At 41.7% G+C, this 15,414-nt stretch overlaps 1 protein-coding gene across 2 annotated transcripts in view; it reads left to right on the plus strand.

Annotated features, from left to right (window-relative positions):
• Positions 1–15,414, plus strand: part of LOC146361605 (uncharacterized) — a 37,540-nt gene that overhangs the window by 1,607 nt on the left and 20,519 nt on the right. The window contains exons 2-8 of one of the 2 annotated variants that reach the window (XM_084920667.1): positions 743–952; positions 3,443–3,609; positions 3,907–3,935; positions 4,856–4,882; positions 6,123–6,175; positions 7,939–10,883; positions 10,981–11,139. In XM_084920667.1, coding sequence (XP_084776793.1) covers positions 743–952; positions 3,443–3,609; positions 3,907–3,935; positions 4,856–4,882; positions 6,123–6,175; positions 7,939–10,883; positions 10,981–11,139 — 3,590 coding nt within the window. The remainder of the gene's footprint in view (positions 1–742; positions 953–3,442; positions 3,610–3,906; positions 3,936–4,855; positions 4,883–6,122; positions 6,176–7,938; positions 10,884–10,980; positions 11,140–15,414) is intronic. The other variant, XM_084920668.1, reaches the window with a different exon arrangement.

Raw genomic sequence — 15,414 nt, forward strand, 5'->3', positions numbered from 1 at the left:
TGTCATCAGCAAAATATCACAGTAAAAGTCATGACCGATGTATCACATGCTTTGATTCTTTTAATAAAAATGTTCTAGTATGAGCTGAAGCATTGCATAACCGGGGAAAAACAGCACCATCACTCAAGTGAAAGTTTGGAGTAGCACTAATTCTATTTACTTTGATCAGATTATTGATCCTGACACATTGAATCTTCAGTAGTGTTTTCCTGCTGGAGCCATTTTAATCAGCGGCTCCTAATCTGGAGAGGTGTGGCCCTCAAATGGGCCGTCAAAGGAAGACCAGTGACACATTAAAAATGGGAAGGATGGGATAGAGTTTAAGGAGGAAAATACAATAGAATTATACCTCTGGTACTCAGTGTGGTAACTTTTACTATGTTACAATGAGGTCAAACTCAAACTGCAACAATAAACTTTGTCTTTTGGGTAACTTCCACAATTATTGAAATGACTTTGTATGAGAAATTTAAGTGCCCGCTTCTTTAAAATCAACTGATTTATCAACTAGTCAATCAACAGAAGGCTATTTGGCAAATATTTTGATTAGGTGATTATAATTTAAAGCACTGTTAGTTCCGGTCCTAACAGAAATAAAATAAAAAAAATAAAAAACCTGACAAAAACAGACAGAACCTATAATTTGTTTTTAAATATGAAGTAACTTTAAGGTAACAGTCAGGTACCTGTAAAGCAGTACCATGTACTTTAGCTTTAGCACTAATATTAATTTAAACCACAGATGCCACCTTTGAGCTGGAGGTGGGTTTGGAGGAGAGTGGAGAATCTACAGGAGAGCCAGTGGCGGCCTCTGATGAGTTGTTATACAGACGACACGGCGCTCTAACTCGAAAGAAGAGGGACGTCTTGTTTCCCAGCGGAGTCAAGCTTTGCTCTCAGGAGACGTTCGACCAAGCTATTGCGAACCACCTCAGCTACTTCCATCTCAGAGGTACATCTCTCCGCCCATCTGCACTTCTTTCGATTCACCTGCCTTAATTTTGATATTTGTGCCTGCGGGCGACAAGGTTTTCCCCTTCATCTTCTCTTCAAAGCTAGAGCGTTTTCACTTAGGCTCTGATCCAAGCATAAGCTTGAGCAGCAAGTCTGCTGTCACCTCTGTGGCAGAGGTCAGAGGTCTTGCAACGCCAGATGCACTGTTTCTTAACAAGCCGATCAGCTCGTTCGGCCTTTTGGTTTCAGTTCTGTCAATTGTGTTGAGTTGCTGGGATTTTCTGAGCAGATTTAAAGCATGAGTCAAATCTCTACTTTAATCAAGTTTATCCCTCTATATCAATCAAAAAACATCTCTCTGTATTTAAGTCTAGCTATGGCTTAGACCTTAACACAACAACACAGACATAAGCACTTAAAGAAACCACTGAGTAAAGCTCACATGGTTCCAAGGTGAACAATCAGCTTCAAACCTTTATTACAGTAAAAACATGTCTCTGTGTGTCCTAGTCTCTATTTGGGTCAAAAGAAACAGAACAATCATTAAAAAGTTCAGTTTTTTTTTTTAAATAGCAGCCACATGAGCCAAAGCAAACTGGACCAACACATGAGCTAAATTAACTTTATTGCTGTTACAACAAATGTTGGCAGGAGTCATGCAACAGGATTTAACACAATGCACTCAAATACACAAAGAACCACAAATACAACAGCTTCGTAATTCATCTGTCTCATAACCTGAACATATTAAAATAATACAATGATCAGTAATAATGGGAAAGAAAAGCCCAAAGTAAACACAACGGGGAAGGTTTCAGAAACAAGCACTGAATGCTTTTGGCATGAAAGGATTTCTTTCATATGCCTCATAATCTTACTGTTGATTTGATTGAATTCATGTAAACAGACTCATAAATGACATTTTGTACAGAACAAAAAATCTTTTTAATTAAATAGCAAATGAAACATCTGTGTTTCTTTTCTCTGATGCCAGAAACAAAAAAAGTATTTCCTCGTTTATACTGATGCTGTTTTCTGACCTTCATTGCTGGAATTTGTTCCTTGATTTAAATTTCTCTGATCACATACTGTTCCTGTGTCATGTGCATGATTATAACATTAAAATTAGTTATGCTTATGATTTCATCAATGCTCGGACGTGGTTTCTGCTGGCATGATGCTAACTAAAAACTAATCCCACACCAATAACTACCAACCCCTTAAACACATTCACACATTCAGTTTTTTTTTTCCTTTCGGGGGGGAGGGGGGGGGGGGTATTCTTGGTTCAAACTTTGTATAAAGCAACAGCAATGTGATATTACTGAAGAAACAGACGTTATTACAGGGTTTCATCAATCACCTCAGCTCTACTCAGATGAATTTATTTATTTTTTTTCCTCAAAGTGCAGATGTGGTTGAAATTACATCTCATCAACCATCCATCATGTTTCTTTCCCTCCAGCTCTTTTTAGGCCTCGTTTCTTTTCCATTGCACTCTTTCTCTTCAGATTCATTGATTTCTTTGAGCACATTCACATTACTATGTAACTTACTACAACTACTATATGTCCATTGTAGCCCCAGGAGATTAGCATTAAGAAATGTGTTCAAAGTGACAAAAAGCAACAAATAGAAGCAGCACAGTGGCTTTTTTGTTGGTGGATGGATCTTGGCCTGAAGACAGAGGTGTTTTTAAAATGTACTTGCTTTAGATGTGGACCTGATTTATAATATGGAAATGTTGTACCCTCTCAAAAACACTTGAGTGGAGCACCACTTGGTTGAATAACAGAGCACTATCTAAAGAAGCCTCTAATCATATGGAATTACAGATATTTATATACATTTATAGTCTAATTTTAGTCTCTTTTTTGATTTCCATTGTTTTCGACCACCTTGGGTCTTTTCGCAGATTCCTCTGTGATAATTTCCCTTTCATCCCCAAAAAAATCTTTTTGACTCTTTCACAAATGTATTCAAGTATTATTTGAGTAAAGAAATCTGGGAAAATATCACAGCAGCTTATGGAAAACATTCACTTATTCTTACTATAAAGGGATTTTTAACTCACTCAAGAAAAGATGTATCCATTGTCCATATAAGTAAAAATAAAAGGCAGCTAGCCCTTCTGCAAGTATCAACACAGTAAATACATAATAATTCCTCTTCTCTTCAGACTTGAGGGTTGATATGATTTACCTGTTGAGTTTTCACATTTACATTACGTCAGATATAGGTTAAAAGTCCTATCAGTCAGAGCTTGCAGGGGTGCTATTAGTTGTTGAAGTAAAAAAATGGAGGCAGACAAAAAGCTGCTTGTTAGGGCAAGATTACGTCTAAAATAGTCATGTAGCTTTGTGAGGACCACAAACCTGACAAATGACAGCCTTACAGACAACTTTTGTTTTTTAATGTGGACCCAACAGTAAGTTTTACCTTTCAGGATCTTATTATCTTCAGTAATTGGTGTCTCTGTGTGTTTTAGTCTGTCAGGAGACAGTTTGGGAGGCCTTTAAGATCTTCTGGGATCGGCTGCCCGAGCGGGATGAGTACCAGGGCTGGGTGAGCCGCTGCATGGATGGCTCCATCAGTGTCATGGACATAGGCAGATTCTTCAGCCAATCAGAGGAGCATCGGAGTCTCATCAGGAGTGTAAGAACACCACTAAAGCTAATAATTGATCCATTAATTGATATCTTAAACAATAATAAAAAATATTATTAAGTTGCAGCCCTGCTTTCAGATAGTGGTATTGGTGCAAAATGTTTTATTCTCCACTGTTCTCATCATTATACATTTACAAAAAGAAGATTGCTGTGGTTTTCCATTCTTCCCCTTCCACGTTATATTAAAATTAACAGGCTAAAGCATACCACGTTCGTGCTTCTTTGAGAAGTTGTAAATTTTGGTGATATTCTTTTGCTGATTATGTGTTTTTCTGTATTTCAGCGAGTTGCTCTGGTTGCTGCAATGAACATGTAAGTTACCAGCAATTAGACAGTCGAATGTGTTATTGTGTAAACTGTACAAATATAAATTTAACAAATCACTAAGTGACGTGTCATGTCCATGGATATCTTAAAAAGTAAAAAACAGTAAATAATGTTGTCAGGTCAGACAGGACTATTTAACGATTTGAACTTTGAAAGCTTTCAAGCAACAAAATCTTAATCAACAACTTTGATAATACTGCTAATTATAAACAGTCTACATGTAATTCAGCAGCACGGTCACACAGTGGTTAGCACGGTTGCCTCACAGCAAAAAAGTCCTAAGTATAATTCAACCATTAGGGTCTTTCTGTGTGGACTTTGCATGTTCTCCCCATATTTGCGTCCATATTAGTCCGGCTTCCTCCCACAGTCCAAAGACATGCAGTTAGTGGGGTTAGGTTAATTGTTGAATCTAAATTACCCATAGGTGTGAATGTGAGTGAGAATGGTTGTCTGTCTCTATGTGTTGGCCCAGCGACAGACTGGCGATCTGTTCAGGGTGTACCCTGCCCCTCACCCTATGGTAGCTGGGATAGGCTCCAGCTCCCCGTCACCCTGAATTGGATAAGTGGAAGAGAATGGATGGATACATGTAATTCTTAGTTTATTGCTTTCCTAGAACATTATTTTTAACTTAATAAGTCTGTGGTCTTTAAAATAAAATATCTCACTTCAATACAACACATTGTACAACGCTAGTTCAAAGCAAATTATGAGTTTATGCACTATGTATAGCCTAACAGTATTAAATTAAGTTTAATCAGTATTAAATCAATAAGATTTCTGAGGACCTGACACTGAAGTAAATGGTTTGTTAGACTTTTTGTACCAGCAGTGATTAGTTCAAAAACTAAAAGTGGTGGTTGTGTATTTACATCTATGTTGTGTTTGATCACCTGCTGCAGTGTGCCCATCAGCCCTACTCCATGCAGGTAGGCCTGCAGACACTGAACACCAACCAACCCCAGACTCTGGGATTTCAGAACTTATTACTTATTATTTATAATTGCTGAATCTCTATGCAGCCCTTCAGAATCAGAATACTTTATAAATTTCTAAGGAAATTGCTCCAAATCAATAAGGAGGGTAAATGACTGAACTAAATTAAATAATACAATATATTACAAAGTGAAATCAGGTCCTAATATATATATACAAATATAAATATCGAGAATATTACAGAGATTAAACACATGTGACTGACATTGTACTCTAAACTGTTTCTTTAACACCCCCACCCCACCCTACCCCCTTTTCTGGAAGCCAGCTGAGGGGCAAACATCAGACTTTCTGAGCTGTGTGTAGTAAATAAATGCATGACGTAGTTCAGACAGTTGAAAGAACAGTGGTTAACTCATTATTTAACACTATGTCTATGTTTACAGCATATATCTGACAGTGTTCGTTGGCATTAGCACTAAGATCAAAATGTATCAGAGTAGAAAATAAATAAAAAAGTGTCAACTTTAGTCTAATCTAGAGATTTTGAAGAGCTTTAATGACTCCATCCCAGAGACAGAAAACTGAGCTTTGTTGCTTTCTACTCTGGCAGGACGCTGGCCAGTTTTAGAGGTTGGAGAAGAGAAAGTGAAGTGCTCGCGTGCGTGGCTTGTTTATCATCTCTGCTTTCTTTGGCTTGCTGCATGTTTATATATTTATTTTACAGTTGTGTGGTTTTTGTTAATAAAAATGCCTCAGTCCAGCTGCATGGGAATTGTTGCAGTTTAATAAATTTAAAGGGGAATGCCAACTATTTTAAGGATTCACAGATGTTTTGTGTACATTGACAATGAATGAGGCTCCAGGGTTTGTGGACTTGTAGGGTTTGGTAAATGTTGGACATAAATACGAGACTTTAAAATTGTTCTTCTCACTAAACTGGGAAACAAGAAGGACATAGAAACCTTAAAACAGATGATGTTCCCCTTTAGAAGTCACATTATCATGCTTTATATGTCTTTTGTAGCACATCAAATCTTTGTTTACTGAACAAAGTTAGACTTCACAGCACACCATCATAGAAGAGGACAAAAACAGAAGTATTAAAGCATTAGTATTAAAGAAGCTGGCACTGTCCTACTGGTTAAATGATGTTTCTCTCAGCTGAGTGCTAGAGGAGATAAATCACGTTTTTGCTAAATGCTTTGCTTTTTGTCTCTGTTTGTCTTGTAGCTCGGAGACACCGACCACTCAGACTGGAGATGCAGTGACCGAGATCTCACCAGGTAAATATTTTCGATATCAGGGAGTCTCCATTACCCTTTTAATGTTCTAATGAGCTTTTAATACAATAAGCAGTTATTCTTAAGATACTACTAGATGCTTTAGTTATTTTCCAGTGTATCAGAAATAATTCCCATCATGGTAATCAGTTCATCTGGCAATATTTGTCTTTTGAGCTCTGCGCTCTGGTCAGTATAAGCCAGTTATTCAAAACGTCCTTAACTTTGACCAATTTTTTTTTTCAAGAACACAAAGTACATGAAGATATTTTTGGTAGTAACTTAGTAACTTGGCAGACAGAGCCTTTTACTCTGTTTGGTCAGAAAGCTCAGCTTTGTCCAGAAACACGTTTTGGACAAAAGCCAATCACAGCTCACTGTAGCCTCAACATGTAGCTACAGGTGTACACAAGGTGGACCATTGCTGATTACTTGATTTATGCATCTCCAAAGATACATCTCAGCCAACTTGTACAGAGAAGGGTGTTATCATTATCTATTGTACCCTAATAAATTGTGCGGTCAAGGAAGTTGATAAACCCACCAGGACACCAGGACTTTGGTTTAAAACTGATAAATTGAAAAAAAAAAATACTGATTTGAGAAGCCCCCGTGCATGCCAAAAACTTCTAGTTTAGGGATGTTTTGCCATCTTTGGCATAGCCCTAACAAATATTCATGAATGGGCTTTACAACTAGCTGAAGGAATCTATGGACTGGATGTGCATACAGATTAGTGCCTTACTGGTGACTCTTTTACGTGCCACTGAAAGTCTTTGTTGAAACCCCAGTTGGTGGCACAAAGTGTCAGCAGCCGCAGTCACTCACCTTACAACCAAATCTGTCTTATGTGAAGTAGGAGTGGGTGTAGGAGGCTGATTCCCGTGACACGCTCCACTCTCAGAATAGATCTGTAAGCCTATTTACGGGCAAGTGTCTGGTCAATGGATGGAGACTGAGTAGAGGACTGGGAGCAGAAATGTGGACATGACAGAGTTACTGCAGGACAACTATCAGGGTTAGTGAGATCACAGCTACAGATGGTTCATTTTAACCTTGTTTTTGTTTCATGTCATCATCAGTACGATTTCTGTCAAAGTGCATCGGCTATGAGGTCTTCACATTGACATCCAATAGAAAGAAAACTGCAGAATGTTTTCATGACACTCTTGGTTCATGAAGTCTGTGACTTTCATGATAGTCCCCAGATCTCAATGAGATTCTCAACAGAACCCCTGCTGTCAGAAGTCATGAATTGCAGCCTTTTTTTAGCAGATCATTTTAAGGATTAGTTACTTGTTGGCAGACCTGGAAGTTATTTTATCCACAAGGAAAACATGGCAGACTTCCAGTGGAACTTTAGGTCACAGGTTAGCATTGTTAAGTAACATTCTTCAGCTTTGCAGTCAATGTCAATTACAAGCAGGAACAAAGAGGCGAAGGACACACCTTGTTTTATGAAGCTGAAAACTGCAATAGCGAGGATAAACTGAGTATTTCTTAAAAACTGGTGCTCTTCTCTTCAGTTCTTTTAAGCATTTTATACTTACCCTCATTGTTACAAAGAACCCATTTATGATATCTGATAAGTTAAATATATATACAGAAATGTTTTGGTGTTGTTATTTGTTGTATTCGAGATTAGTGTATCAACAATAAGGTGAACAAAATTTAAAAATTCTGCAGTAGAATTTGGTTGTAATGCTTAAAATGCTACCTTTTCTTTGTCCTCCTCCTTCAAGTTTTCTCTTTTTTTGCAACTATAGGAGAGAGTGACATCATCATTGGATCAGAGGCAATCACAATCAAGCAAGACGATCTTACTGTAGATCTTGAGGTCACTTCTTGGGTTCCTCCGGTCTCTGTGACTGAAGGTCCACATCAAGAGTCTACGGCACACATTAACACTGAGGTTTTAAGTGTTGGGGGCCTGCTTGAGGATTCTGTGGAGGTGGCAACAGAGGCTGATTATGCTGTTACACATAAGCCTTTAGATTGGATCGATCAGGAAATTGGGGAAGACAAAACTATCCCTGAAATATCAGATAAGGAGGAGGCTGTAGTTGAAGATGACAAGATCATTGGGATCATCCCTGAAAATGTGATCATAGTTGACTCTGAGGTCATTCAGGAAGTTACCCCAAAAGGTGAGAAACCTCCGTTAGAGGTTGTGGCCCATGAAGCACCCACAGAAGAAACTGTTGTGGTTCTTCAGAAGCCCACCACAGCATCAGAAACTATCACATTGGAGGAATTAGGGCAGAAGGTACATCTGAAGGTGACCTCTGAGGCTCCTTCAGAAGTCATGATACAGCACATCCCTAAGGCAACCACGGAAGATGCTGTTGAGACAGAAATTAAAGGAATTCCAGAAAAATCTCTGGATATCCATGACAAAACTTTCACTGAGGATTTTGTAGAGAAACCCTCAGAGGATTTACAAGAGCCAATTGATGAAGCAATACCACTTCCAATTCCTGAAGAAGCTGAAGACAAAATACATGCACCTCCAGTAGAACATCCTTCAAAGGCAGTTGTAGAGGTGAGCCAAGAAGTAACCAAAGTCATCACAGAAGCAACAGAAACTGTATTACTGATAACAGATGCAGAAGAAGAAGCTGAAATATTCAATAATGTGACTCCAAAACAAGGATCTGCCTCAAATGTAGAAACAGAAGTCCCCTCCCAGGCCTCTATTCTGACGACAACACATAAGATGGAAGTAACAGTTGTTGAATACACTCCAAAGGACAAACCAACACTAATGGCTGAGGTTACTTCTAAGCCTGTTCTAATATTAGAACATAACAAAGGTGAAAAGTATAGTGTCACAGAGGAACCGCCAACAATACAGATAACTACATCCAAGGAACACAGCAAAGAAGAAATGCCAGTGGTGTCAAAAGAGGAGGTAAAAGCAGAAGTCAAACAAGAAGAGGTTGTTCTGGTAGATAGGACTAAACAAATAACACAGACTGGTGTAGAAGGGCCAAAAGATACAGTTGCTGAAGAAGTTGCAGTTCAAACAGTAACAGTAACAGCACCAGAAGCAGCAGCAAAAGAACTACACAAAAAAGCAGAAGAGGCAACAGTTATAGTGGAGAGTACATTAATAACCTCAGACGATGTCGCAACAGACAAAACAGAAGAAGAGCGAGCTGAGGTAGTTGTAGAAATACCTTTTGAAGAGGAAAAACATGTAACACAGATAGAAGGGAAAATGTTGGAAGCTACAGGAGAACCAGTTAAAGATGAAGATGATACAACTGATGACTTTAGAGAAACTGTACAGGAGGAAGGAAGAAAGGAAGAAACTACAGAACAACCAAAACTTTTAGTGGAAACTTTACATGAACCTGAACCTCTCAAGCCTGTGGAAGAAATTGTAGATATAGTAGAACCTTCAGAAATGACTACAAAGGATGTCAAACCCATAGAAGAAACAACAAAGGAGACTGAGCCCACAGTAGAACCAGCAGAAGAAGTAGAACTTGTAGAAGTCATCAGAGAAGAGACTAAACCTCTGGAAGAATTGGCACAAGAACTGGAACCTGTTAAAGAAACCACAGAAAAGACAGAACTAGTAGAAAAACCAGTGACAGAGGCCAAATCCGTAGAAGAGATTCATGAGAAGTCACCACAACCCAAGAGAGAACCGACAAGAAAAACAGAACTAAGTGAAGAAATGACAGTGAAACCTGAACTCAAAAATGATCCAGTTCAAGAAGCAGAAGGACCAGTACTCAAAGCAGCACCCACAGAAGAACCAAGAGAAGGCGAACTCATCAAAGATACTACAGAAAAAACACAACCCATAACAGAACCAGCCCAAATTGAATCTATAAAAGAAACTGGTGAAAAAAATGAACCAACAAGACAATCTATAGAACAATCAAAACCCAAAATAATAACGGAGGATGATAAACCTGATTTTGTTTTAACATCTGTCAATAAAACTCAAGAAGCAGCTAAAGGGGAAACATTTGAGGACAGAGAAGAAGCTGCCGCTGAGAGCTTAGATGATGTAACGGAGAAAGAAGCTGGTTTTGAAGATCCAGAAACAGATGAAACTTCACCAGACGTTACAGAGACCCCTTCAGAATCTGATGAGGAAATCACTCCTGTGCTTGTTGTTGTTCCAGAAGACACAGAGACATCTGCACCTGAGATAACAGTGGAACCTCCAGGTGGATCTGAAGTGGGAAGTGAGGAAGAAATCTCAAAGGCTCCACTTGAAACATCTCCAAAAGCTGTCACTGATGCCCAACCAGGCACAATTTCAGAGGTAGAAACCCCTAAGGAGGTCACCTCAGAGTCTCCTAAAGAGCTTCCCAGTAAGGAAGATGGTGCCTCAGATGAGGGCAGTATCCCGGTAGCTTTAGAAGACCCTGATCAAGAATCAGCTGAGGGTGACTCCCCAACTGAAGAAGTGGATGAAATCTTAACAGAGACTCCACTAGAAGTGGCACCTGAGTCAGTTGATTCCATCACCCTAGAAACAGTTGTGGATTTCACTGAAGAGAGAACACAAAGTACTACACTGGGTGCCACTGAGGAGTCTACCCCTACTTCCTATTTGGAGGTTACGACCAAGTATGTGGTCGAATACAATAATGGCAACTTTCCCGATCTTACAGAGAGGGTTTATGACGTAAATGGCAACTTTTTTGGAAACAATGGCTTCAAGTTGGAGGATGAGGAGGAGAACTTGGTAAGAAGATATGTTTAATCAGATGACTTGAGGTAATCCCTTCATACATGACATTCCCGTACCAACCCCATATCCGTATGCCTACCTTCAAATTTAGATTGGCAATGAGATAGACACGTTACTTCTGCCCCCGAGGCCCCTGAAGGATGAGGTGGTAGAGTTGAGCATGAAACTGAAAGAGGAAACCTACAACGATGCGCTGAGAGACCCAAGCAGCTTTGAGTATCAGCAGCTGGCCAGACACTTCAAACGCAGGGTGAGTCAACTATATTTTCAATCTGCTCTATATATGAAGGGGTCTGTGCAGACATGCCATGTAAAGTGCACTTTTTAAGATGCTTTACCACTATGAAATGTTGGGTTGGATATACATGACTTTCTGAGATATCAACATACCTGCTGTAGTTATTACCTGAACAGTGACTTGTATACAGCATTAAGAGTATACTCACGGGTATTTTTCTAAAGAATTTTATATGCTTGACTGCAAATTCTTTGCATTAGATAACAGCCAAAAATGTCAAATGAAAAAGAGTAGGAAAAGGAGTGTGATTCTTTTTTCATTCATATAAACCAAGAATATTAATGCAAATATTAATGACTCAACAAATCTGAAGAAGAACCTTAGAATCTGTGGTCAATCTTTCATGAAATCAGTGCAGCTATTTAATTGAGTTTATTTCAGTGAGTGAAATGGATTTGAAAACTCTTTTTAAGGCTTAATATTAGGTCTGGTGGTGCGGTGTTTTTTTGGAGTAGGAAGTGAAAATGTCAAAGTCAGAGTGGAGTCCCAAATTATTGGCAAATGCTAGCTAGTTTTCTCAGCAAGCTGACACAAATACTTGTACATTTGTGCTAATTAACATATAAATAAAATCCCAAAATTTCGCTCACCAAAAGAGACTTCTTGAATGGCCTATTAGTACGCATAGAACAGCCATACTAGTACTCAGACAATTACATTTAAAATGCTCCAAAAAGCTCAACAGCACAAACACAGTCTATCCTAGGGAATCGATTTGCTGACACGAAGCCTGGAAGACAGCTAGCAGCTACAGCTCCATATGTCATCATCTGTCTGCCAGTCTACGAGGTCATGCCTCTAATAATACAAACCTTGAGTCTTAATACAATTTAAACAGATGAGTTATAAAAATTATTCCCAAGATGGCGCGGCCACGTCCAGACGCCTTCCTGACCGCTCCGCTCCGACTATCCACTTGTCTTATTTTTTGCTCTGGTTTACATCCCAAAATCCTCTAGTCTTATAGTATACGACAGCGGATCACTTGTAAACATCGGTGCCAAGGTTGCACATCTAATCTTGGACACTTTTAAACCCGACCCTTCCTGGCCGCCAGAGATTCTACGCGGCGCGGAGAACAACAAAGGACAGGCCGCTCATCCGAGGCGCAGAACAAAGAAGCGCCGGGGGAAACGCGCTGGTATTAGGAACAGACTGAGACAGCAGGCGCATCGCGCACCACTGCCCAGTATCCTACTGGCCAATGTACAATCCATGGAGAACAAGCTCGATGACCTAAGAGCAAGGGTCACCTTCCAACGTGACATGAGGGACTGCAACATTCTGTGCTTCACGGAGACATGGCTGACCCCCACCGTGCTGGACCAGGCCGTAACTCCGTCGGATTCATTCTTTGTGCTCCGCGCGGACAGAACGGCAGAGTCGAACAAAACCAAAGGTGGAGGAGTGTGTTTCATGGTAAACAGAAAGTGGTGTGATGCCAGGAGCATTTCTACTCTTTCCAGTGGCTGCTCGCCACATCTGGAGTTCCTGAGCATTAAGTGCTGCCCTTTCTATCTGCCCCGTGAGTTCACCTCGGTCATCGCCACGGTGGTCTACATCCCACCCCAAGCGGACACAGGTATGGCTTTGTCCGAATTACATGATGTGCTGAGCTCGCTTCAAAACAAGGACCCGGGCGCAGCCCTCATTGTAGCAGGAGACTTTAATAAAGCGAACCTCAGACAAGTCATGCCAAACTTTTACCAGCATGTCTCGTGTCCAACGAGAGGGGATCGAATTTTGGATCACTGCTACACGTCATACAAGCAGGGCTACAAAGCTGTCTCACACCCGGCTTTTGGGAAGTCTGACCACAACGCCATCTTTCTCATTCCCCAGTATAAACAAAACATACGGAGGGAAGACGTGACCACGAGGGAGGTAAAACGGTGGACTGCCCAATCAGAAGCTACGCTACAGGACGCACTCAACGACGTCGACTGGGACATGTTCAGAGCATGCGCAGTCGACATCAACGAGTTTACGGAAGTAGCAGTATGCTTCGTCAATATGCTAGCGGAGGAGATTATCCCCACTGCGAGAGTCACCACATTCCCAAACCAGAAACCGTGGATGGACAGATCGATCTGCACTGCAGTAAACGCCAGGACCGCCTCCTACAACGCGGGTCTCGCCACTGGTGATATGAGCGCCTACAAAGCGGCCTCATACGGCGTGCGGCGCGCGGTGAGAGATGCCAAACGCCGGTACCGGGAACGTGTGGAGTCCCGCTTCCACCAGGGCGACACACGGAGTATGTGGCACGGACTACGCACCATTACGGACTACAAAGCCAGGGACACTGCGCCGATCAACGCCGACTCTGCATTCACCAACGAGCTGAATCAGTTCTACGCCCGTTTCGAGGTTAGCCAGGCGGCTAATGCTATCTACCGCCTGACGTCCGAGCGGCATTGAGGAGAGTGAACACAAGGAAAGCGGCGGGGACAGACGGCATCACCGGCCATCTGCTGCGCTGCTGTGCTGACCAGCTAGCAGGTGTGTTCACTTACATCTTCAACGAGTCCCTGGCGAAGTCTGTGGTCCCCACATGCTTCAAAAGATCCACCATCATCCCTGTGCCCAAGAACAGCAAACCCTCATCCCTGAACGATTACCGGCCAGTTGCACTGACCTTGGTAGTAATGAAGGTGTTTGAGAGGCTGCTGAAGAACATCATCTCCTCCTCCATCCCAGACACCACAGATCCGCTGCAGTTCGCCTACAGATCCAACAGATCCACAGAGGATGCCTTCGCCCACGTCCTACACACCACTCTCAGCCACGTGGACAAGAAACAGGGTCACTATTTGCGAATGCTGTTTGTTGATTACATTTCAGCGTTTAACACAATAGTGCCCTGCAGACTGTTCACAAAGCTCAGGGATCTGGGACTTAACAGCCGTCTGTGTGCATGGGTGTTGGACTTCCTCACTGGCAGAACTCAGGTGGTGAGGGTGGGTAGATGCGTCTCTAACAGCATCACCATCAACACAGGAGCACCTCAGGGATGTGTCCTCTCGCCACTGCTCTACTCCCTCTACACTTCAGACTGTGTGGCCACCCATGGCTCTAACACCATTGTGAAGTTTGCTGACGACACAGTGGTGTTGGGCGCCATCTCCAACAACGATGAGGCGGCCTACATGGATGAAGTGAAGAATCTGGCATCATGGTGCCAGGACAACCACCTCCAGCTGAACGTCGGCAAGACCAAGGACCCTTCAGAAGGGGTCAGCACAGAGACTACAAGCCCATTATCATCAATGGAGCTCCAGTGGAGAGGGTGCAGTCCTTCAAGTATCTTGGTGTCCACATCTCCTCAGACCTGACATGGGCTGCCCACATTCAGGTCCAGACCAAAAAGGCTAGGCAGCGCCTGTATCACCTACGACAACTGAGGAAGTTCAGGGTCTCTCCAAAGATCCTCAGGATTTTCTATACAGGCACTGTGGAGAGCATCCTCACACAGAACATGACATCGTGGTTTGGGAACAGCTGTGTGAAGGACCAAAAAGCTCTCCAGAGAGTGATCCGTACAGCAGAACGCTGCTGCAGGATTGCTCTCCCCCCGCTTCAGGACACCTACACCAGGAGATGCCGGACTAGAGCAGCGCAGATACTGAAGGACCCGTCCCATCCTGGCAACAAACTGTTCCAACTTCTGCAATCTGGTAGAAGGTTCCACATCATCCGGGCAAGGACAGAGAGACTCAAGAGGAGCTTCTATCCCCAAGCCATCCAGGCCCTAAACACACACACCCGCCCTCTCACATCTTTTATAATTGACTGAGACAGGACTCTCTTCCAGACACTCTAAACCAAGGCACAATGTACATTTCAAATTCCTTTAATTTTAAATATGTTTATATTGTCTATCCTGTAAAATAGTCAGATGTCTATTCATATTAATGTACAGAATTCACCTGCTTGCTGCTACTACTGCACATTCACCCAATGTATATACTATATATATATATAATGTTCTTCCTCTACCCCCCCCCCCCCCCCCCCCCCACACACACACACACACACACACAATTTTTGCACATGTCGAGGAGCGTGTCAGGCTACATTTCACTATGCATGTGACAAATAAAGAACCTTGAACCCTTGAACCTTATCCCCTGTATAGTTGTTATGAAGGGGGAAATTAGGGGTTTTTTGTAACAGGCTTTTGTATCAGGTAGACATGTGTATTTCTGCTGTAAAGGTGGATATTCT

This window comes from Perissodus microlepis, chromosome 23 (assembly GCF_051167445.1).
Source record: "Perissodus microlepis isolate ML-2025 ecotype Zambia chromosome 23, ASM5116744v1, whole genome shotgun sequence".
Taxonomy (NCBI): domain Eukaryota; kingdom Metazoa; phylum Chordata; class Actinopteri; order Cichliformes; family Cichlidae; genus Perissodus; species Perissodus microlepis.